General features: G+C 46.6%; 1 protein-coding gene across 2 annotated transcripts; it reads left to right on the forward strand.

Moving 5' to 3' along the window:
• Positions 1-816: 816 nt before the first annotated feature.
• On the forward strand, positions 817-25,482 carry LOC125740262 (cyclin-Y-like). 2 transcript variants are annotated; one of them, XM_049011175.1, is made up of 11 exons: positions 817-1,815; positions 15,335-15,409; positions 16,222-16,256; positions 16,550-16,573; positions 17,350-17,444; positions 17,740-17,775; positions 17,859-17,916; positions 18,005-18,124; positions 19,868-20,034; positions 20,855-21,017; positions 23,590-25,482. In XM_049011175.1, exons 1-11 carry the CDS (start codon positions 1,662-1,664, stop codon positions 23,704-23,706), a joined length of 1,044 nt encoding a protein of 347 aa, XP_048867132.1. In that variant the 5' UTR covers positions 817-1,661; the 3' UTR covers positions 23,707-25,482. The 2 variants fall into 2 exon arrangements, with proteins under 2 accessions (XP_048867132.1, XP_048867133.1); XM_049011176.1 differs by lacking the exon at positions 16,550-16,573 and having other exon boundaries at positions 818-1,815.
• The last annotated feature ends 66 nt before the right edge of the window (positions 25,483-25,548 follow it).

Raw genomic sequence — 25,548 nt, forward strand, 5'->3', positions numbered from 1 at the left:
TCACAGTTCAGGTTGAGGGTGACTGTGACTGAGAAAACGGGGGGACGGTTCAAAGTCTAAATGTGCAATAAAAATGTTCTGGGGGTTCGGATGTCACACTATACCGAAGAGCCGCATTTAAAATAGATACGCTGCAAATCTTACGCTAAAGCAATACTGTTCGGTCTTCACTTCCTTTTCACTTCTGCAAACGAAAAAGCGATTTGCCTTAGCAGCCTTTCTTGGTGATACAACTGTTTTGCTGGAAAGGGAACTTCTGGTTGCGTCAAGATTGTAATTTATACCAACTGCGCAGAGATCACAGGATTTGATTCACAATTAAGGGCTCAAGAGCCCCCCTACTCATAATTGATTTAGTAATTGTGTGTATCATATGGCAAATATTTAACGATTATGGCTACTTCGTTTAGCATCTGTCTGTTGAATTAATACAGCTTAACATATACTGTAAAATATGGGGTAGGCTATATTTTATTAGGTGGCCCTTATTCTGGAAAATATAGGCCTACCCCTGTAAGCAACATTTTAAAATAAAAACAAAAACGCCAGTGAGATAAAGTTATACTAAAAACGTGTATATCGTGTACTCCAAGGCGAGCCGTACGTCCTACATCACGTTTGTTTTGGAAGAAAATCGAACATATTTATTTATATGCACTATAAACTGCACCTATAAAAAGCAAGAAACATCAGACATTGTGAGAAGCGCCAATTTACAGGGTTACTACTCGGCTGTAATCTTCGTTGTTCGCATTCCTGAAAGGCGACTGGTTTTTGCATTATACCGATTCATCAGATACTTAGGCTAATCGATATATCCTACCAAAAAGCACAACACAACCAGCTCCTGAATATCGCAGTTTGACTTTCTATAATCTTAAAATTATTATTTCCTACTACAAACACCGTCATCTAATTTGCTTAGATAAGCACTACAGATGCACACGCATGTTTCCAAAGGGGAAGGGCGTTTACCTCGTTACTGCTTAAGTATAAAAACCAATAGTCGAAGCAAATAATGTCTTTTTACTGCTTAAGAAGTGACTTATGTCTTCTCTTTGGATCGGCAAAGCCCTGACAGTCGCACAGCCGTGCTGAACTGGCCGATGGCGACAGAAGCGCCCTCGCTGGCTGATTATAAGCGGTTTCCACCCACTTGAACCGGAACCTTTCGGGGCCGCTCGGCTCTGCGCTCCGGAGCCTCCGGTGACAGGAGCGGCGGTGGCGTCGCCATCGTCCATTTAACGCCTCCTGCTGTCATCCGCATATTGACCAGCAAAGAAAATTACGGACGCGCAATAGCGAATCTTATTGTGTTTGCTTATTATTTATTATGATCTGTCACGACAACCAGCCGGGCTACTGCGTGGGCTGTGGGGACTTCGGTTTTTGTCTGAATGCGACCGTAAGAGAGAAAAGGCGAGGTACTCTGCTTCTTAGATGGGGGGTTTAGCCTGGATCCGGAGCAGGCAGATGCTATATCAATGATCGTATATATGCATTCCGGTTTCTCGTTTCCAGAATAGCCGCCCAGGTCATCGCGGTTCTGTTACGGGTTTAGATACATTTTTTAATCTATTTTTGGCGAAGATAAGATATACGACGGGATCCGGGACATACATGAAGAGACGCTGAGAGATAGAGGGAGGGAGTGGGAGAAAATGGGGAACACGGCGTCCTGCTGCGTTTCGGCGAGCCCCAAGCTCCGGAGAAACGCTCATTCTCGGCTAGATTCCTACCAGCCCGAGCCGGACCTCAGCCGAGAAGATACGGGCTGCAACCTCCAGCACATCAGCGACAGAGAGAACATCGATGGTAAGGCGGCATGATCACCCCCTGAGCCGTCCCTGATCAAAAACTTCTCTTTGTCACTAATGTCCAGTGATGTCCAGATGTCCTGCCAGCTGTTTTGCACGTGCCCGATGGCTCAGTATTTCCCCAACAATTAAGCCTCCTGCAAGATGGTTTGCATGTAATTGTTATTATTTCTCATTCAGCATGGCGTAGTGATGGCAATTATTGTCAGCATCGCAGAGTAGAGGCTGCTGTTGAAACGGACAGCAGTAAATATGCGCTTCACTTAATACGGCTATCTATGTGATTGGACTTTAATCTAAGAACTGGTGGGTGGATTTGATGCACCTAGCAAACGGAGATGTTAATTTTCTTGGATGGTTATCAGTGAATCCTCTCTAGCATCACCATAAAGCCACTGCTTTGCATTATTGTACGGCGTATCAGCTGTCCTACGCCTCCGCATGTGGATGAATTATTTATTACCTTATGAAATGAGTGGGAGCGCAGGCAACGTGAACCGGAGTCATTCGGTGAATGGTGTTTATGGCTCCCCCCCAGGTAATGCCGGATTGTATACTGGGAAAAGCCCTGCATGGGTTTGAAAATTATACGGCGCGGCGATCAAGCGCCCTTGGGGGTGTGATTTCAGAGGGTATGGAGAAACTGAAGAGCGTGATTTTGGGTTTTCGCGCCCCCCTCCCTCCCCACCATCCTCGTTATTTTGAGCTGTGCTTAATAACTTAATCCTCAGGACGTGATAAAAGGCTTATTACATAGCCAAGTTCGCCGAAATTCATAGCGAATTTGAGTAGATAAGGTTTCAAATGAAAGCAGGGGCATCCAGGTTGACGTGTGTGCCCTTTGAAATACTGTAATTTGGGATACAGTCAAATGCATTGCTTTCATCACAGGGTAGAATCTTATATCTTTTATGAGATTTGTATGTACAAGATGTACAAAAACACAAATGCACTTTAGGAACCCCAGTCATTTAACACTTTACATGCCAAGACTTTTGCATTACAACAACGTGTGTGTATGTGTGTGTGTGTGTGTGTGTGTGTGTGTATTATGTTTATATTACATTGTGGGGACCAAATGTCTTCCACAATGTAATAAAAACCTGCTATTTCGATGTTGTGGGGACCATTCTCCAGGTCCCCACAAAGACCTGTGAATTCAATCAAAAAAGTAAAAATGCCAAAAATCGTATTTTGTTTGGTTACTTATGGTTAAGGTTAGGGCAGGGTGGGGGTTAAGGGTGTCATTGTGGGGATTAGGGTTTTGCCCATAGAAATGAATGGACGGTCTCCACTAAGATATAATTACAGATGTGTGTGTGTGTGTGTGTGTGTGTTCCAAATCAGGGATTAGTTTTTATGTCACTCCAATCTTATCAGCTCTCGTTACCCTTGGAAATATCAGAATGTTCTTTCAGCCGGTCAAACAGGAAAAATCATACAGATCTTGACATTTTGAAGCGATAAGTAAGTTGTCTTGTTTTTGGAGTGGAGCAGCTGGCAAAATGGGGCTCTTAAAGGTGCTCAGAGTCGTAGTGCTTCCATGTGACTGTGTTAGGGTTAGGGTTAGGGTTAGGGTTAGGGTTAGGATTAGGGTTAGGGTTAGGGTTAGGGTTAGGGTTAGCAAGAACAGGCTCCCTCACTGAGCACTGCAATGTGCGAGTGTTTCACTTCAGATAGTCGTTATCAAAAAAATTTAATAATGCTCCTTTGTATAAAATTATTGTCAATAGTAGTATCATATAGTAATAGTATTATGTAATATTATGTAGTAACAATAGTATTATGATGTATTAGTAAAGTGTTACTCAACATGGTCCCAGGGAGCAAAAACGTAAAAAAAAAAAAAACTGGGGGTCTGGGGGTCCCAAGAACTGGTTTGAGAAACACTGCATTGGTATGATGGAGACATCAAACTGGATGGTAGTTTAGTACCACTGGTTTCATATGAGTAGCACTGGTTTTATATGAGTAGCACTGGTTTCACTCTGCATGGTTGTATGATTTGAGGTCCTGTGGCGTCACTCTGAGTATACATGCATACACAGGCATAGACTTCTACACACACACACTCAGGTCATCCATAAGTACTCACAGGTTACACCCTCACTACACACACATGGTGTGTGTAAGTACACGGCCCGGCTACCCGAATACAAGAGAAAGTATTATCTGTAGCGTCATTCGAAGAACAACGGAAAAAAATCACCTTCCTTATGGAAGAAGAACTTACGGGAGCAAGGAAAGAGCATGTGGAAAAAAATCGATGAGGACATTTAACCGCTGGACCATGTGATCAGTCAGCATGGGGATCTGTCTCCAAGGTCATGTGATGAATCGGTGTGGAGATTTGGCTCAAAGGCTGTGGAACACAACAGTGCTCAGATTTAGATCTTGTTTCCTTGGCCGGACAGCAAATCACGATGGTGGACTCCACTATAACGGACTCTTGATAGTGAGTATCGTATGAAACACGGATCAGTAGCACAGTATACTAAGCGACTTTAGATACGGCTTACAGACATGGCTGGCTTCTTACTAACGCGGGATGTCAGAGCGTCAGTGAATCTGTGTTGTAGTGTTTTTTTGCATTATTTTTACAACTTGATCTTTGTATGTCAGTACTGGACAGCAGACATTCTTATGTGAATGGAAAGATCTGTCCTGTATCACTCTCGCTGGCCTGTATCTGATTGTACGGGTTACAGTGACCGACCACGATCTCTTAGCTGGAGGAACCGTCGATAAATTGGCACAGATTTGCCGGGGTTTGCCATTCAGATGGACCGAAAACCAAATATTATGACTGAGGGGCGATGTGACGTTTGCTGTCGCTCTGGGAGATGCGCGGCTCACACTCTTCCTGGGGATTAAGCAAAGATGAACAGTAATGTTTGCTGTTCTCTTCTAAATCACCCCTCCCCCTCACATCCTCACCATGCATGGGATTCAGCTCTGGGCAGCTGATTGGCCAACGTTTTAAGGGATACGCCCAGCTTGTTTCTCTCTGGAGTATCTGGCTGGGATCTGCTGGCTTTAGTCTCCTCAGCACCAGGAAACAGAACATAACCAGCATGTGTGGAGATATTATTATATCAGGCGATCTGGGAGCGCCTCTCGGTGGAAAGGGGCCGTCAGTGCGCCGAATGTCTCTCCCCACCTGGGGGAACATGATTCATGGCTGAGGTGCACCTGGGCCTTTCTCCCTCGCGTGCTTTAGCCAGCGCTAAACGTTTAGAGAGTAGCGATTTTTACAGCTCAGCCTCTGCTGCTCATGCCTATATGTGCGTTGAAGGTTCTGCGAGTGCACAGTAACCAGAGGAACAGGCAGAGGGATCCCCTTTGGAAATGATTTTGTGCTGTTTGGGAAACGTACGAGCCCGCTTGAGTGCTCTGCTAATTTGGTCGTTAATTTACAACCGTTGAATGATCGCATTAGCTGCCGGTTCTTCATCCAGTTGGAAGATGCGCTTACCCGCGCGGCTCCACAGAGTGCCGTGTGAGGAAGCCAGAAGGAGGTCCCTCGAACCCGGGGCTTTCAGAAGATGTGCGGAGCCCCGATCACTGAGGGCTCGTGCTTCTTCTCAGCCCAGCGCCGGTCCAGAAAACCCTGTACTGTGCCGTGCCGATGGCATGTGTATTGCCGTTTATTTCTGGTGAGGTGCTGGAGGGTAGATCCCCCTGAAGACCCCGAATCTGGGGCCAAAGCCAACAGGAATGACTACAAACTGGGTAAGGGCCAGAAGAGGATGGAGATGCTGGACGTACCTTAAGTTTCTTGGCTAGGAAATTTTTGTTACTCCGCTTGTACCCATCCATCCATCCATCCATCCATCCACCCAAGAAATCAACCAGAGTATGAGATACTGAGTAAGAAGTTCCCATTTTAACTTGGAAACGTGTAGCTTCGTCCACCCGGGGTTCCGCCGTCCACCCCGCGTGATCGTCTCCCAGCATGCACTGCTCTGTCATTCTCATGTATTATGTAACAGTCCCCCCTGCCTCAGCATTGGAGGAGATTGAAACCAGCGCCCCCATGTAATTGAAGGTTTCCGTATGGCTCGTCTCTCATTAACTCGCCTGGGGCCCCTTCTCTGGAAAGCGACTGTGTCGTTTTCGTATTTGTACCAGTGGAGAACGGAGCCAGGTGCTCAATAAGGCCCCCGCTACACTGCCAGCCTGTACGTGATTTGATTAGCGAAGTTACGTGATTTGATAAGCGAAGATAGACTGATTGTGCGCAGACTATTGCTCATTGTAGGTATTTGAAGTCGGTCCGTTTTATTTGGAATGAGTTAGTGTTTGAGGGTATGGCGGGGGTGAGTGTGTGAGAGCGGGTGTACAGTGGGGGTGTCTGACTTTGTCTACCAGGAGAGCAGGGCCTGTGTGTTAGTCTTTTCATCTCAAATGAGCACGAAAACCATCATTTTGCAAAGTGTACCAGGGACAAACCACAAGAAAACTATGTTCCAAAGGTCTCCTGTTCTTGATTTTAAGTGCGAAAGTCACAGGCCCACACCAGTCACGTGACAGGACTGTCACAGTCATGTGATGTTTCAGTGAGTAAGGGGGAGTCGAGGGCAGCGCCGCTGAGCTTGAGAGACACCCAGCTATGCTTCAGCATGTTCTGCTCTTTCAGCAGGTCAGGTTCTGCACGGTGTTAAACTTGTAAGGGGATTGAATCTACACGACGGTTCAGGATGAGGCAAGGACCGGGGGGGCCGGCCTTTCAGGTTGGGGGATTTGATAAAGCCGACCTCCTTGCAGGTGGAGGAGTGTGAGGAGGTCAGGGGGGATGTGGAGGTGCAGGTTATTACCTTATCAGCGGCACGCAGCACGCGTGAGCAGTTTGTCGAGCGATTTGTGGAAATGGCTGGTTTCTGAGCAGCTCTCAGATGGAGTCTAAGCAGCTCAAATGAGATCCTGAAAACAAGGCCCGAATTTGCTTAGATTGAATGTGGTTCCCACAAAGATACTGATACTGTGTGTGTGTGTGTGTGTGTGGGGGGGGGGGGGGGGGGGGGCAATCAAGAAAGTAAAAATGCCAAAAGTCTTGTATTTTGTTAAGTTACTTATGGTTAAGGTTCGGCCTGGGTTGGGGTTAAGGGTTGGCGTCATTGTTGGGATTAGGGTTTTTCCCACAGAAATGAATGGACAGTCCACACAAAGATGTGAATATAAATGTGTGTGTGTGTGAATAAACAGAGTGGGGCAGGAGTTGCTAAATTGTAGCAACTGTAACTGTAACAAATATAAAGCTATCCCTGTTCCTCATTGCTATAGTCCTGGTTCGCCCGCTGTGCTGTTCCGCAGTCTGGCGGTCCGGACAGGAAAGGAGCTGGTGCGTGCTGCATGCTACAAGCCATTGTCCCTTAATTTGGCCAGCGACGTCCTCCAGGAGGGGCGGCATGCCAGAGGATGCGGCCTCGGGCTCGCAAACAGAGTCAGAGGTGACGTCATATCCTGCCCTGTGTAGGGGAAGCCGCAGTAGAGCCAGCAGCGGGGTCTCTGATAGGTAAGCAGGATCCTGTAAAACGCGAGAACAAAGAGTGAGGGCGTGAACGGGGTGGCCTGCCACAGAACCGCCCTTCCTCTATCCTCGTGCCATGCGGGTCGGTCTCTAGCCTTTAGCACTGGGGCCCTCATTAGCTCATCCGTCCCCCTCCAGCCTGATTTCAGCACATTTTAATGTTTTATTTATTTTCTGTTGGCCGCCTCTAAGCCCAGAACTGGCATCCCTCCCCCACAAAGCAGCCTCTCTCCCCGATTTCCATGCCGGATTTCAGGCGGCATCAGCTGAAATCTCCTCAATTTGGGACGCCCCCCTCCTTCTCTTTCATGTGCCCCTCCCCCTGGGGAGAGGTACCCCCCGTCTCCAGTGTCTCCCTCACATCTGTCGCCACTTCGACCATGCATGTTAAACAGCGTCAGTGCGGGGGGGCTCCCCGGATGACAGCCTCGCCCTGCCTCTATGCTCGGTTTGCAGTGCTTCTCATTTTGGGGTGGGGTGGGTGGTAATTTAATCAGGGGCAGTTTCAAGATCAGAGTTCTGGGGCCAAAAACTGCTTCTCTAAATTTTAAGAGTGGCAATCCGGTTTATTTCTTTATTGTCTGCGTCTGCAGAACACCAGAGGTGGAAATTTCACAGCCAGAAAGTAAAAATCCAGACCGTGATTTTGCTCCAACCAACAAGTCGAGCGTTCTGTGACTGTGACTGATTATGCTGAACAAACTAAATTGCGGCCTGGATTTTTACTTTCTGGATCTGACATTTCCACTTCTACAGAGCACTAATACCACAGTTTCAAACTCCTTGCTTGGTACCAGAAGAGTAGATACATGCTTAGATTAACACACCTTGACAATGGTCCACTTACTGACATACATAAAAGGCCATACTTGGGAGTGAATCGAGTCTGTCTGGCACTGTGTACTGAATAAGTGCTGATGGATGGATGGACGGATGGACTGATTACCAGTAAGCGACAGATTTGGTGTCTTTATTGGTGACTTGTCTCTGTGTAGAATGACATCAGTAAAGGCACCTATCATCCTGTCAAAGAGACAGATGGCTCACTGTCTCTCTGATTGTACCATTTCTATAGCACCCTTTGGTCCTGAGTATTGGGACCTGCGAGATCTTCCGTGGTAGATAAGGCCCGATTCCGCATAGATCCTTCCCTTACTGCGCACATACAGCAAATGACTTGTGGTATGAGCTTCCTTCTGCAGAATCTATATGACCAGCAGTGGAAGGTTAGAAATGACCTCCTAACTCCAAAGAGCTACGACTGACAGATCTGGGAATCAACTTCTGAGGGATGTCTAAAGCCTTTCTTCGGGTACAGTTCAACATTACGGAACAGCAGATAATGTTTAAATGGCATTGAGCTGCTATTTTAAGGCATAAAAATCTGCTATTCCCATCTTTCCATGTGATTCGCCCACTCTCAGCACACCATTATTTTTGTACTTAAGACGACGACAGTCACAGCGTAAAGTTGTCACTGTCATGCTTGTAATTGTCCCTTTTTCAAGCTGCGCTGGCATTCAGACTGATGCTGTTGATGCGGTCTTTATTGTCATGTGTGGGGAGGCGGTTGCCGTGGGAATAGCGGATGTGGAGGGGCCTGGGTGTAGCGATGCTGTTGTGGTTGACAGTTTGTCAGTTACAGACGTTACTGTATTTAGCCACATTGGAAACACCGTATCCCTGCTTTGCTTTACCAAGAATTTACACAGGATGGTGTCTGAGGTGAGATGCCAACATTTCCCAGTAACTATTTCCCCGCCACACCCGGGTCCTGAAAGGATGTTCGTACCTCTGTGAAGCTCACATTGCTAACTGGCTTATTTATAGAGCTTCAGTGAAGTTGCTCCCTTCAAGTGTCCTCTTCTTCTGGCCAATCAGAGCTGATCCCCACCCTTGACTCCGCCCCCTTACCCGTGACTGTTGTTTACCTGTGTACTTGTCTGCTGTTTCCCCTTACTCCGTTCCTCAAACCGTCCCTCGTAGCAGACCGCTTCCTGTATCGCATGACCTCGTTCTCCAGTCCAGGAGCTTGGCTCGGCACGCTGTTATTCGAGCTGCCTCTTCAGCACAGGCTTTCCGGATCGCCGGGTTCCCATAGGTCTCTACACTCTCCCCGGGTGCGAAGGCAGGCCTCTCATCATCCGTGCCCCCTGCCCCAGTTTCTACCCCCCCCCCCTTTTAACATTGGGGTTTATAGTAAATGATTTACTAACCACACACTTTGAAAGCATGTCTGTTAATGCCCCCCTCCCCCGCCACTTGCACAGTAACACACTGCAATGTGACCTTTGACCTGAGCTGTGACTCGCTGCCGTATCAGACACCCGCGTGACAATGGGGGCGGCGGGGGGGCAGATGTGCAGCCACATTTTAACCTGTTGCCCCAAAGACTTTCTCTGCTAATAACAAATGTGTGAATTTAGGGCATTTAGCCCCCCCCTCCCCCCCCAAAAAATAAATAAAACCGCAAAGTGGAGTAGGACGCAGAAAATGCATACGGGTGTCCCAAATTAAGCAGCTGCATGCATGTGTGCCATCACTGGCTCCATTACTCACCGTTCGTTGCCATAGCGCCGGAGATCCAGCATCGCCCATAATGATGATGTTTGGACGTCTTCAGCCGACCCAGATTGACCTTCGATGGGAAACAGCGCCTCCTAGTGAATCCAGGAGGGACTCTATGACAGGTCCATCAGGCAACGGAGCGTTAATTAATTGATCATCTACAGTAATTAGGGTGTCACTTCTGTGACAGTACAGAGATGAGTTTATGAAACTTTGTCCTGAAATATCCAATTTTTTTGTTTGGGGGGGGGGGGGGTCCATTTTGGATTATGGGACACATCTACTCTAATAAAAATATTTATTAGCATGATGAAAGTTGGGATAGAGCTGCATTGCATGGGGATGGTGTGTGATTCTGTGGGTTAGAACTTGATCGGAAGGTTGCTGGTTCGAGTCCTGTGGCAGGCAGACTGATGTCATTGAGCAAAGGCTTCAACCCTAACTGCTCCAGTGACTGGCTGACCCTGCTCTCTGATCCTCCCTTTACTGCCAAATGTGAATTTTCTTCCGCGCTGGTATCGGCTCACATCTGACCGCAGCAGCTATCTGGGGTCTGTCCCCACCCCCCATGGCTGTTCACGCGCCCTCCTGCCCTAGTTCACAGGCACAGCGTGTCTCTCTCCGAGAATCAGCCGTTTCGGGGCAGAAGCCGGCGTTTCCACTTACTGGTGCATTCGCTATGGTTTGTGTTATTAGGCGCTGAGACGTTGCCTTACACAGGGGATTACGAACGAAAAAAGTGATTTTGAAAGTGCGAGCGACAATGTGTCTGCTGCCAGGAATCGAGAGCGTCATTAGTCATTAAATTATTACTGCATATTCACACTGTGAACCGCAGCCGTTAGGCATGTTTTGGGAGGGCTTTAGCCCCCCACCTAAAATGTTTTTTAGCCTTCCCAAATAAATGTACATTAATTAGTTTAAATAAGTGCCCTGCAATGGGCTAGCCCCCCATCCTGGGTTGTTCCCTGGGTTGCTTCCGAGATAGGCTCCGGACCCCCCGCGACCCAGTAGGATAAGTGGTTTGGAAAATGGATGGATGGATGGATGGATAGTTTAAATAATGTGGGCCCTTTCCATCAGACCTCCTTGATGAAGGCCTAGCCCCCCCCCCCTTTTGACGCTCCTGCTGTGAACTCACAAAGATGAAAGATGAAAGATGTAAAATCACATGGCTCTGCTGTGAAAGTTTTCCTAGTGGTGTGATTGGATTGCGCGTAGCCGCATGTGGGTCTCAGCCCGACTGCACTGCGCGTAGCTGCGTGTGGGTCTCAGCCCGACTGCACTGCGTGTAGCCATGTCCGGGTCTCAGCCCAACTGCACTGCACGTAGCGGCGTGTGGGTCTCAGCCCGACTGCACTGCGTGTAGCCATGTCCGGGTCTCAGCCCAACTGCACTGCACGTAGCGGCATGTGGGTCTCAGCCCGACATGGATCAATAATCGTAGAAAGTATTTAGCTTCAGTTTTGTCTTTTTATGCCAACTGTAGTATAGACTGAATTTTGGGCAAAAGCGGGGAGTTTAGCTGGTCATCCATTTAAATGACAGAACAAGACACTCAGCAGGGTTCTCCTTGACCCCCGCCAACCCATTTTACAGTAGCAGCTCCTGCTATCCAGGGCTGTCTCTTCATCTGCCTCCTCCACCTTTGGGGAGCATGTCAAGAACGCGGAGGTATATCATCGAAATGTCATGGACTAGACAGAAGACTGATCCATCTTTGGTAAAATACATTCCATCTAGGCAGTGTAGGAAATATTTTTAAAAATTGGGGAGGGAATTTTTTTTTTAATTAGTAATTGATGCATAAAGTTTGATTTTAAGGTGAAATGAGCCCATATTAAAATGCATGCAGAAATCACTACCTTATGCCAACATTAGTAAATAAAAAGCATACGATTGCTGTTCCAAAGAGAATTATGCAGTCATCTGTATGTGTGCAGAATAACATCTATATGTGAGAGACAGCAGGAGACAGTTCCACCTATTTAGGCTGTTTTTTTTACCTCTTAATAGCCTTTGTATGATGCATTACATTATAGATAATGTAAAAACTCCATCAAAGTCTTTCAAATGATCTAGTTTATAGTCTTTTTCAAACATCCTCTTCAGAAACTCTTGAAGGTCTATTTAAAAAATTGGGTAAATAAAATGCAGCGTGAATGCAAACCTGTCCCTTCAACAAAATAAAGCAAGTATTGAAAATTATGATGATTTTAACATGTGAGCCACTCGCTAATGTTTTAAAATGACATGAGACGGGTAGCAGTTACTCCTCACCTCTGTCAGCTACCTCCTGAAAGGCTTAGAATAGGAATTTAGTGATGTGTCCTCTGCATTTAACCCGTATGTGACGTCGTGACATAGCAGGGGGCAGCTAATTCAGCACCCGGGGAGCCGTGCTTTGCTCAGGGTACCTCAGTGGTGCCTCGTTGGTCGGGGATTCGAACCAGCGTTCTTTCAATTACAAGTGCGATTCCATGACCATTAAGCCACCATTGCTGACATTAAGCCAAGTTACGTCTGATTGTAGCTGTGTTTTGTGGGTCTGCGCCACCTCACGAATGAATCGGCGTGGCGTCTTCCTATATCTCCTTTCGCGTTTGTCGATATGCCGCGAAAATTGGATACGCTGTCCAGCCCTAGGTGACCGTAAAAGCTGTTGATTGATGGGCGGTGAAGCCGTGGGTGAGCGGATGGTCTGAAGTCACTAGCAGCGATTTGCTTTTCGGGTGAATGTCTTATACAACAACAAGATTAAACCAACCGGATTTCAGCAACATTACATGTTTTGTGTAGCATCAATGACGTAAATATTATAAAGTGCGTTTGCATAATATGCTCCTGCATCGCTTGAGAAATGCATTGTCAGGCGATTTTGTCATTGTGTTTCCTTACACAAACCTAGGCAATAGTATATAGCCTAAATAATGATAAAAGGAAGATGAATGTATTTAAAGATCTATGGCAAGACTACTTTGTGTGGACTCTGGTACCTGATCAGGGGAAATGGCAGCTGTCCAAAGGATTGTTACTCTGAAAGTATAGCTGGCCTGTTACTGAGGTTTGGAATTCCAAAAATGAAGGTTGTAATGAACCAAATGGACGTGGCTAAGGAACGGTATGCAATACATTATCATTTATGCGATACATTATCATTTACTTAGCAAATGCTTTTATCTAAAGCGACATAGAGTTGAGAAAGTAGGGTCAGGCAGTCCCTGGAGTTACTGGGATTAAGGGCCTTGTGGCATCCTTCTGCCAGCCATGGGATTTGAACCAATAATGTTCTGATCACAGGCACAGTGAGCCACACACTGCCCTAGTGTACGTCAGACTCGTTCAGGTCATTGATTCTTAGATAGCTCAGATCAATCAGCTCTGTCCCGTGGAAGATCATCCAGAAAGATTTCTATTGGAATTCAGCGAGCTCCACTAAAGCCGTCATTTCAGCAATGACCTCGGCTTGGTTTTACACACTAGCCTCTCTGACCTGACTGCCCACTTAAACGGTGCTGGTGAACATTCAGCTGTTTGCAGCGGCTTCTAATTACCCACCTGCCGCCGCCCAGTAGGGAAACCCCAAGTCATCCTTTTATTGCCCATTGTCATAAAAAAAAAGATAAGTGCTTGTGTTCCTCCCTGCTCCCATCTTATTTCCCACTCGGATAGTCAGACCTGCTTTCCAAATTCGCGTCCTGGGACTTAGTGGCCGGGCTTGAGATCCGCTTCACAGCGACGTACCGGTCCCTACCGGACGTGCTGTCAGGTGGGGATTGAGGTCACGCTGACAGTCATTAACACTAATTACTTTACATTGTGAACCTTCCCAGACTAAAAAAACTGTGCAGCAAGCACCCTGTGGCCAGATGGTTGTCGGGTTTATCCCTCGCTGACGTTTTCACACTAAACCCTGGGCTGGTTGTGATGATACTCGGCTCATCGCACCCGCAGCCTGAGGGAAAACGCAAATCTCTGCATCACGGGCCAGGGCGGGCATGAGGGCCAAGCTGCTCATTTACATTGTAATGCAAATGAACTGTAGTAATTACACTTCCTTGGGCTTCTCCACAGTAGGGCTTATGTCGTCATAGTTTTGGGTATATATCCGGGCTCTCTGTGTGTGGCCATGTGTCTTGCCTGTGCATACATGGTTCACCAGGTGTTCACCACAGTGTGACCCTGTGTTATTTATAGACATAGTGTGGACGACCGTGTCCCATCCTAACCCCAACTCGGAAGCTGAACGTGAGACCCAGGTTGGCTTTCTAGCAAGGCGTGCTTTCATTTCCTGGACAGTGGCAGCCAGTGGCCCACGTTGCCGTGGTGACGGACCACAGTGAGTGGGAGGGTCTGAGCGGAAGTGGTTCTTGACCTGCCTGTGTGTTGGCACAGCAGAGTAGCACATCACCTTAATTTACCTTACCTTAGTTAGCTGGGTTACCTTAAGCTAGAAGTCATGATTGTCCAATAGGAATGCTCTTTATGTGAACTTATTTTGTCCAATAGGAATGCTCTTTATGTGAACTTATTTTGTCCAATAGGGATGCTCTTTATGTACTGTATACTTATTTTTTCCAATAGGAATGCTCATTACCAAAATTTATTTTGTCCAATAGGACTCCCCAGTTCTGCTGATTGTTTGCATAACAATACACACACACACAAGACGGGATGTAGAAACTATTTTGCATTGTATCTTTCAGTCATGCAACAGGTCCCAAATGGTATAAATACATTCTTTTAAAAGGATTTTTCTTAAAAAGTACATATGCTACCTTGTGGTGGAACTGAGGAACTGCAATTATAATGGTGGCCTGTGTCCACAGGCCTGGATTAACCTAAAAGTAACTGAAGAGCAAACTTCCAAAATGTACTTAGGAAATTTCTATGGAGTTAGTGAGTTTTGAAAATTCAATAAAAGTTCTACACTGGGTTACAAGAGGGCTGAGTGAGTTTTAGTTCCCATTAATGTAATGAGGAAGCTTGATGTTAATAATAATAATAATAATAATAATAATAATGACACTTCATTGATTTTCATGGGGAAATCCTCTTCTTACCAACGCCATCTTGCGTTCATGACACATGGATGTAGGTGAAAGCAAGCTTGGCAGGGAGGGTCAGCCACCTGCAGCAGCACCCATGGAGCTGAGGGGGGGGGGGGGGGCGAGATTAAGGGCCTTGCTCACGGACCCAAAGACACATGGCTATTTGGTTTGGCCGGGCTTGAACCCACAACCTTCTGATCACAGCCACAGATGCTGAACTCACTGAGCCACATGCCGCCCCCAGGGCCATTGGCGGTCTCAGCAGCAACGAAAAATGCACGGATAGGAAATGTTGCTCTCTTGTTTTGTTGGTGATCAAAGTAAGAGTTAGAAGGCAAACGGATTCATCTCTTTGTTTTTTTGCTCAGATCTGAACATGGAGTACAACCCTTCGGACCACCCACGAGCCAGCACCCTGTTTCTCAGCAAGTCGCAGACGGACGGTGAGTATGTCACACTTTAGGAACATTTCAGGATCCCCCTCCCCCCCCAGCTCCATGAAACCCGCAAACCTGTTCTATCCAAAGTGGACACAGGAGAGGTACAGAAACACAGAACGTGTAGGCAGTTACTTGCAGTCTGTAAGTAACTGCCGGGGTGTCAGCGTGGTCAGGGTGGTGTGACCTGAATACTGAACGGAATTCTTTGCTCACAAGGATCTAAGGTAAGCTGTGACGTTGACGTTCTTACATTCCCAGGAAACCAAACTGGTGAGGTAGGTTTACTTCATATCATGGCTGTGATATGGGCCTCTGGTTTTCCTGTTTAAGTCATTTTAGAATGTACCCATACTGTGCAGAGTGCTCTGGAGTTTCCCAAAGCCTTCTTAACGTAGAACATTTTAACACAGAACTCGCGAACGACGTAGCATTAAGAAGGGGTCGGGAAACTCACCCCTGAACTCAGCAGGATGTAGTCAGATGCCCTGGATCTTGTCTTTCTGATCTGTCCCCTGATTGGTCAGTTGTTACTCAAGTGATTCAGTTCATACAGTGGCCTTCTGGGAAATGTAGTGCCATAAATAGTAACCGTTTCACCCCAGCAGGGTCCTGTATCACACAGCAGCATTTGTTGGATTTGTTGGTTGGCCAGATAACTTCTTGGATTTAAGGCACCGCAGTATAAATGGACTTTATCTCCGCTTACTTACATTTAGCCCAGATTACTTTAAAGTTATCTGACTACGCAATGAATCCCGCTTAGTGATACAGGCCCCAAATCTAGCAAAACTGACATGTTTTTACTCTTGTTACAGTGCGGGAAAAGCGGAAAAGTCTCTTCATGAATCACGTAAGTGCAGGATTGGATTCAGCCCGACAGTATTTCATCACTAACATTCTGTTCTGTTAATTTCAATAGTTTGAGTTATTTCAAACTATAGATTTGTATCTTTTATTTATAGTATTATATTTATTATATAGTTTATTTGTGTTCTTCTCACTTAAATTATAGCAATAATGAGAGATTTTTATCCCTCCTGAAGGTTACATTTTTCAAGGCACTTCGTATCTGATATTCAAATGTAAAAAAACAAAACTATTCCCTGATCTGTACATTTTTTATATCCTTTATTGTTTTGCCAGTTAACACATATTTTGGAAGCTAAGGTAACGTACGACAGATGACATTTACTTTTTCATTTGTGTGACTCATAATTATATCATTTTACATCTCGATGATCCATGACAGTGTTTCTCAGTCCAGTCCTTGGGGACCCCCAGTTGGTTCACATTTTCGTTCCCTCCCACCTCCCCGCCAGGCACTCTACATCTTTGCTCCTTCCCAGCTCCTGGTAGATCAAAAACATGGACTGTCTGGGAGTCCCCAAGGACCAGGTTGAGAAGCTCTGATCTACAAGAAAGAGTTTGAATAACGGGTGGGACCATGGAAGGGGGGTTGTGACGGCCCACGTGACTGGAACCTTGTGCTCAGAGGCTTGTCACTGCAGAACTTAAAGGGCTCGTTTGTAAACCAGACTCTCACTTATCCCCCTGTCACCCCAATAGAGCGAAAATCAAAAACAGTAACACCTCCCCCACCTCCAAATGCGCCTTTCTTACATCTACATCCCTCGTCATCTGTGCCGGCCCACGAGTTAGCAGGGGTTGGAAAGCTCTCTATCGATAGTCCTGTCCCTGAGCCATTCCATTGGGCCCCTGAGACATGTTTGTACCCCACAGCATGCCATCACCGGGGGAGGGGGGTGGGGCTTATTATTCCTAAAGGGAAAGGAAATACAAAGAGGAGGAGAGTGGCAGAAGCCGGTCCACCTCGCTTCCCGTGACGAGTGGCGAGAGGTTTGTCCGTCCTGACCAAAGTGGGCCGGACCCTGGCTGAGTGTAGGAGCCGGATCCGAAACTGACGCGCGTCTCTGTCGCTGCAGCACGGCCGAGCGAGACGGAAATACAGCTCCTGCTCCACCATATTCCTGGATGACAACACCGTCAGTCAGCCCAACCTGAAACACACTATTAAATGGTGAGTGCCGTGCATTCCTGCATGTGGAACTACACCCTGACCTCGTTATTTCTGTTTAGTTTCGAAAAAAATTGTGCAGGATGACCAGGGTTCAGAACACTGACAGTGCTCATGCATTTGTGTGGAGCCCCCTCCTGGCCACAAGCCGTTACTACACTAGACGAGGCTGACGGCCCAGACGTTACTTTTTGAATGCGGCCTCACGAACGACAGATGCTCCCTGATTAACTGACTGAAAAGAAAGTAAACACTGACCAGGTAAACCATCCTCACTAATGGGCTTGTCTCTTTACAGCGTAGCACTGGCGATTTATTACCATATAAAGAACAGGTAAGATGGACGCCCCCTCACACTGTGCAGTGTTCTGGAAATTCCAATGGCACCACATCAGTGTTTTTTTCTTATTTTTCCAGAGATACCGACGACAGGACGCTGCTAGACATCTTTGACGAGAAACTGCACCCCCTCTCGGTAACTATCCCTGCCCCCCCCCCCCCCATCTGCGGATCGGTACCGCTTAATAGGAGTGTACTGCACTCATGTGGATCTCCGCCTGCAGAAGTCGGAAGTGCCGTCGGATTATGACAAGCACGACCCGGAGCAGAAGCAGATTTACCGCTTCGTGCGGACCCTGTTCAGCTCGGCTCAGCTGACGGCAGAATGCGCCATCGTTACCCTGGTGAGCGGGCGGGGGGGCGGGGGCTTGTTTCTCTGTCATATCTTCATTTAGTTTGTGCCAAGCGTATTTCTGGATCAATTAACACAAAAGAGAACAGAAAACATACCAATAAACTGCTCCGATAGTTATGGTTGGAATTAAAGCTGCTATAAATTAAACACTATAGTGTTTTAGTTCTTCTTGACAGTTTGCAGACTTAATTTTATGTTATTTTAAAGAATGCCTCCCTCTGTATTGGCCAGTAAAGTTATCTTCCCTCCATTCATCATTTTGATTATGCAACGTTGTATTGAAATAGCCTCGGACCTGAATCCATGGCTTCTATCACAAGTGACTGTGTTAACTTCAACCACTAGGGGGTGATTGTGCCATTGCGTGTAACGTGCTATTTCACTGCAGCCGGGCGTATTGATTGTAGGGGGTCACATCGGTGCGTCCATGTGGATGTTCCGCCCTCCCATCCGCAATTCACTTCATATGTCTTAAAAACCATCAGTATACCTGGTGAGAGTGAATGGTTGTGTACCAAGCACCTGTGTATTAGTAAAGGAAGAAACCCCTTGTAACAGTATGATTGGCCCAGATGAGGATATCTTGTATGATGCTGACACACTGAGAAGCAAAAGCAAATCGCAAAGTGTGGTGTGTCCACAGTAACTCGCCCAGTTAAACAATATTTACCATCAGAATATGTACAGATAATTCAATCAATCAATCAATCAATCAATCTATATATAGATAGAGAGAGAGAGAAAGAGAGAGAGATAGAGAGAGAAAGAGAGAGAGCTATAGCTGCTTTCAAACAATTTCAAGCTATTCAAAGTGCATACAGGCGATTGACACACATATTGTTATTAAGAATTTATTTAAAAACCAAATTTATATGTAAAAAGAAGAAATGATAAAAAAAGGATCAAATGAGAAATGAATAAATCAAATACCTTGTTGGACGGCTAGATGAACACAGCTTCAGTTCCCAAACCTCTCCTCAGGGGCACCTCAGCCGTTCCATGTTGTTGTTAAGTTTTACCACCAGGTCACATAATTAATTAACTTAATTGGTTAATTAACTTGATGCGTTGATTAGCCAAACAAGGTGGGGTAGTGTTCAAGTCAACAAATGCTTGGGTACAGGCATGTAGGGACCAGGAGGGATAAGGAGGGCGTGTACCCCCCCCCCCCCCCCCCCCCCCAAAAAAAAAAAGAAGCAGACTTTGATATTTTAATTATTAAGTTGTGTAAATTCTGAAATTGCTAAGCTGACGCACTTTGACATCATATTGTACTTTTACCAACACAGACATAATACTGAAGCGCTTTACAAGAAAGGGCAGAGCAGGCTCTACTTCCTTAGGAGGCTGGGGTCCGTCAATGTCTGCAGCAAACTCCTGCTTATGTTCTACCAGTCTGTCATGGCCAGTGTCCTTTTCTATGCTGTGGTATGTTAGGGAGGCAGCACTAGGAAGAGGGATGCTGGCCGACTGGACAGGCTGGTGAGGAAAGCTAGCTCTGTGGTGGGCATGGAGCTGGAGTCGCTGACATCAGGTGCAGATAGTAGGACCCTCAGCAGCCTGTCCAGTTCAACCAACCAATCGCGCATAAAGAGTCACAGTCACAGAGTATTCAACTGGTTGGTTGACACAAAATCCCGGACTGGACTTTTACTCTCTGGACCTGAATTACCCAGCTCTAGTGGAGACACAGTGGCAGTGAGATCTCCGTTTCTCCCCCCCCTCGGCCCAGGTCTACCTGGAGAGGTTGCTGACGTACGCAGAGATGGACATCTGCCCCGGGAGCTGGAAACGCATCGTGCTGGGGGCCATCCTGCTGGCCTCCAAGGTGTGGGACGACCAGGCAGTGTGGAACGTGGACTACTGCCAGATCCTGAAGGACATCACCGTGGAGGACATGTGGGTCCCTCTCTCCACCCCCGCCCATTAACCCCAGGAGGCTCGGCTGAAGGAGATCATTCCAAAGACCCCTCATTGGACAGCGTGCCATCGCTGTGCTGTTTTCCAATTCTGGGTTACCGTAATTTTCACCACATAAGGACACGCTGGTGTTTTCCTGGTGTCCGCAGCTGGTGTAGGTCACATGACTCTAGTTGCAGGGTTGCTATGCTGTGTCCAACCATCAGTCTCAGTTCAGCAGGACATTTTGTCCTACATTCGTTGATTATTCGATAGGAAGAGATAAATTCTGTTTTAATTACAAAAACATCAAAAAAAGTAAAAATTGATTCAAACTAGGAATCTAGGTTTACTCTCTCTCATGGAGACAGGTGTGTGTTAAAATGGCGCGATATTGGAATTCACACCTCACCGAAATATCGGGCAGATCCAGTCCAGGGGCACATGATCAAACTCGTTGGTGTGGGGGGGTGAGTAGTGACTAGGCGTTTAGTCGACCCGTGCTGGGATCCAAATTTAGCTGGCCTGTTTCCCACTTGAACCCCTCGCTGAGTGCAGAGCTATCCTCAAGGTCTTCAAACCACATCGACCAAGAGCCATCACAGTTTTGCCGGGTGACCGTCGAAAACCACGTCATGCTTCTTAGTGTACTTATACCTGCATTAATACATTAATACACGGATGCATCACTCTGCCGCAGAAGGCAGTGAGCCACACCCTTTATCAGCATTTGCCATTTAACGCATTAATATCTAAAAGCCATCGTCAGTTTGCTTCACCAGAGGTTTCTTCGCTTGTTTCTCTGGTAACGTCTCGCCAGGAATGAACTGGAGCGGCAGTTTCTGGAGCTGCTGCAGTTCAACATCAACGTCCCGTCCAGCGTCTACGCCAAGTATTACTTTGACCTGCGCTCGCTGTCCGAAGCCAACAACCTGGGCTTCCCCTTGGAGCCACTCAGTCGGGACAGGGCCCAGAAGCTGGAGGTGAGCCAATCCGCTGTCACTTTGCTCCACTGTCTGCTGTCATTGGTCATTCTATTCTCAAGCTTCCTAAGGGGCTACGTTTCCCAAAAGCATCTGAATGGTTCCAACCATGTAAGTTGTTAATGAGAGGTTTAGGAACACAAACCTTGGCACAGGTGTCACCATGACAACCCTCTATGGGTTTTCACGCTCCCAGTTTGGGATATCCATGTATTTGAAGGGAAGATTCTAACCATCCCACACTTCTTATTAGTGGGAAGTATGTAACATGTGGCAGTCATACGTGAGACATGCATACACAAATGTCACGTGACCAGTCATGTGACTGGATCAGTATCTGTTTATCATTCCTAAGTGCGGCGCTGGCCCCACGTCCTCCAGTGCCCTTGACCCCTGTAATTATACGCCCTCATGCTATCTTTGTTGCCTCAGTTGCTGCGTGTGTCTGCAGCCGGAGAAATGTCTGCAATGTCCACATGCCAAGGCCTGTGGATTCTGGATGAATGAGGGGTCCATAGGTCAGGATCTCATTTAGGACCCGTGGGGTCAAGCCGGCTGTGAGGCACACACTGCACATGGAATTTATTAACCTGTCAAAGCCTTTAAGCTAGTCCCCCTTCCCAAGTTACAAACTTTTATTGCCATGTCTATTTGACAATGCAATTTTCACTTCCACGTTCCCTTTAGATTACAATAACTAGTTTTGGTACATAATACAGTAAATAATATAATAAAACAATAACTGATGGCAGATTGATACATGTAAATAATAACACTATTTAACACCACTATAACCAAACACTCAGCATATACACTGAACAAAAATATAAACGCAACACTTTTGTTTTTGCTCCCATTTTTCATGAGATGGACTTAAAGATCTACAATTCATTCCAGATACACAATATTACCATTTCTCTCAAACATTTCTCACAAATCAGTCTAAATGTGTGATAGTGAGCACTTCTGCTTTGCTGAGATAATCCATCCCACCTCACAGGTGTGCCACATCAAGATGCTGATCTGACATCATGGGTAGTGCACAGGTGTACCTTATACTGCCCACAATAAAAGGCCACCCTGGAATGTGCAGTTTTGTCTCACAGCAAAATGCCACAGATGCCACAAGCATTGAGGGAGCGTGCAATTGGCATGCTGACAGCAGGAATGTCAACCAGATCTGTTGCTCGTGCATTGAATGTTCATTTCTCAACCATAAGCCGTCTCCAAAGGCGTTTCAGAGAATATGGCAGTACATCCAACCGGCCTCACAACCGCAGACCACGTGTAACCACACCAGCCCAGGACCTCCACATCCAGCAGGTTCACCTCCAAGATCGTCTGAGACCAGCCACTCAGACAGATAATGCACGGCCCCATGTTGCAAGGATCTGTACACAGTTCTTGGAAGCTGAAAATGTCCCAGTTCTTGCATGGCCAGCATACTCACCGGACATGTCACCCGTTGAGCATGTTTGGGATGTGCTTGACCGGCGTATACGACAGCGTGTACCAGTTCCCACTAATATCCAACAACTTCGCACAGCCATTGAAGAGGAGTGGACCAACATTCCACAGGCCACAATTGACAATCTGATAAACTCTATGCGAAGAAGATGTGTTGCATTGCATGAGGCAAATGGTGGTCACACCAGATACTGACCGGTTCTGAGTCCCCAGACCCCCAATAAAGCAAAAAACTGCACATTCCAGGGTGGCCTTTTATTGTGGGCAGTATAAGGTACACCTGTGCACTACCCATGATGTCAGATCAGCATCTTGATGTGGCACACCTGTGAGGTGGGATGGATTATCTCAGCAAAGCAGAAGTGCTCACTATCACACATTTAGACTGATTTGTGAGAAATGTTTGAGAGAAATGGTAATATTGTGTATCTGGAATGAATTGTAGGTCTTTAAGTCCATCTCATGAAAAATGGGAGCAGAAACAAGAGTGTTGCGTTTATATTTTTGTTCAGTATAGATGGCAGAAGCTGGGAACATGATTAATGAAATTTTTCATCTTGGATCATTTTGATAAAATCGTCGTACTCTTGTATGGGCGTGAAACTTGGACTTTAAGGGGCGGAGATATTAAAAGACTGGAAGCGTTCGAGATGCGGGTTTGCCCTGGATTAGGAAAAGTAAGTTGGCTGCATGGGAGGGTAAATGATGAAGTCTTTGATGTGGTAGGAGAGGAAAGAGTGTCGATCGACGAAATGAAGACGAGGCGGAGGAAATGGGTGGGACAAATTTTGAGGGGGGAGGGATTGCTGAAAGACGGAAGGATGCTGGGAAAAAGACAAAGAGGAAGGCAGAGGAAACAGTTATTGGATGAAAGTAAGGAAGGGGCCAGTTATCGGGACGGGCATGAGATGGCGATGGTTAGTAGATTCCAGAGGGACAACTCTGGACCTACCATAAGGTAGAATATGATGATTGACTCTGATAAATTTGTCATTGGTAGGTGTATCTCCCAGATATTTTAGTGGCAAATATAAGTCACTTAAATCTGTCCACTGTGTGTCATTAAGGCTGGTGTTCTTTTGTCATTTTACCGGTATTTCATTAGGCGATATCCCGGCTGTCTGATGATAAGTACAGGGACTCTCGGAAAGCGGCAAAGAAGAGGTCAATGAGCGCAGACCACCTCAGCGTCGTCCGATGGGCCCCCGCCATCATATCCTAACAGTGCCAAGATGGGGGGGGCTGTCCCCGCCCCCCACCCCACCCCGAAGCCACCGGACCCATACGACCTGCCCAGGTCACCTTTTTCAATGTCTGGGGTCGATGCCTCCACAGTGCCTCTGTTTGGTCCCACCTGGGATCTTACTGGGATCTTACCAGGATCTTTTTGGAACTTACAACGATCCTGGAAGAGACAAGACACTGAAGAGAAGTGGGGTCATTGTGTGTTTCTTTCTGACTCTGTTTCTTACGTCCCCCCTCCCTGGGTCGCCATGTCTTGCCGTTACTTTGAGTGAATGTGCAAATTGGACAAAGAATGCTACCAATGATGAAGCAATGAATAGGGTTGTCTGGTCGGGTCCCGTGAGTTTTGATTGGCTCGTCTGAGCCACTTCCCTCATAAGCACAGGAAGGGGCGGGTCTTTCCAGGTGTCCCAGTGCTTGTCCCTCCCCCCCCCCCCCCCCCCCCGCCTTCTTTTAAACAACAAAAGGTCTATTTTAGTCTCTGATACCATTTTTCAAACTGAATTGTTCCTCTTTAAAATGAAGCGGTCTAAGCATTTCAAGGTGCTTTCAAAATCTTTTTCCTATAGCTTTTCAGTTATTTCCCTTTAAGTTATGGATGTTTGATCCCAGTGAGGTGATTGGATGTTCTTGTCAGGTAATGGCCACTATCTGGGGAACCTTTGGACTTTTATTCCTGTTTCCATGGCAAGTTTCACCAGGGAGACCCTCCATTAAGTGCCCCTGACAAAGACTAGGATGCCAGTCTATGGTGACTTTCTTCGTGGACCATAATGCACTTCTGTGTGCGAGTGTGGCGATATCCCTCATCGAACCAGTAGACACATGCATCTCCAGCCAGCAGATTATTACCTACATTACCCCCCCCCCCACACACACATTCCTTACATTCCTGTTCCACCAACAGACATGCATTTGCGGTCATGTGTCCTTCTGATAACTGCAGACTGGTTTTACTATGGCGAAAAGAGTAAAGAAACGGTGCCAAAACTTCATATCTATCATCAGTTTTCATTCTTTTATTGCGGTTTGAGGTTGGGGATCATGGACTGTGTGAAAATGAGGCGCGTAACAGCTGCCTGTGTCCACGTCACATGCTTACAGAGTACCACCGTTACCATGTCAATGTCAAACATTGCCTTCCTCACCGTTCACTCCCATGTGGGGGGGGGGGGGGGGGGCACTGTATGTGTGACCCAGAACCCAGCCTGCAATCTCTATGTGTTTATTTATGGGTGGAAAAGTAGGAGTTAAACTGTGTAGAAATGGGCAGGACAGCCACCCACAGAATATATGGAGCCTCAAGACCTGAGTTGGGTTGTAGTAGTAACTGTTGTGAAGCCACTGAAATACCTGTAGCAGCTGAGGTTCGAGCCAATCATTGTGCATGTTGCTGATCATGTGACCATACCACGCCAGCCGTAGCGTAGACGCTCCGTGTGACGTGTGGGAGTTTTCTGATGCCTAAAGGTATGTTCAAAAGACATGTTTCTAGACAAAAACAGACTGTAGTGCCGTTTGCTGGTGAAGGTCTTAAGTACTGAGCCAGTTTAAGGACAAATGCAGACAGGCGATCAGTACGTCAGGGGCCAACCATGAGTTCCCGTGAGTTTGAACAGGTTTCTGCATTAACATCATCCGTTTGTAAAAAAATAAGAAGCAATGCCTTCGTTTTGTACCAAGTGATGAAATATGAAATGCTCTGAAGGACATTAAGTTAAATATTAATTTATTAAATATTTAAAGAAAATCATTATCTGGTTCTCTGATGCAACTATTCTGTTACATATTCCTCGATGTTTAAACCAAACAATTTTAA

Source organism: Brienomyrus brachyistius, chromosome 4, assembly GCF_023856365.1.
Source record: "Brienomyrus brachyistius isolate T26 chromosome 4, BBRACH_0.4, whole genome shotgun sequence".
NCBI lineage: Eukaryota > Metazoa > Chordata > Actinopteri > Osteoglossiformes > Mormyridae > Brienomyrus > Brienomyrus brachyistius.

Excerpts from the sequence above, each read along its gene's own strand:
- LOC125740262 (XM_049011175.1), top strand. The coding sequence starts at position 1,662 with ATGGGGAACACGGCGTCCTGCTGCGTTTCGGCGAGCCCCAAGCTCCGG. Across the intron at positions 16,574-17,349 it reads CACATATTTTGGAAGCTAAG|CACGGCCGAGCGAGACGGAA; the intron begins GTAACGTACGAC and ends CTGTCGCTGCAG. Across the intron at positions 18,125-19,867 it reads AATGCGCCATCGTTACCCTG|GTCTACCTGGAGAGGTTGCT; the intron begins GTGAGCGGGCGG and ends CCCTCGGCCCAG.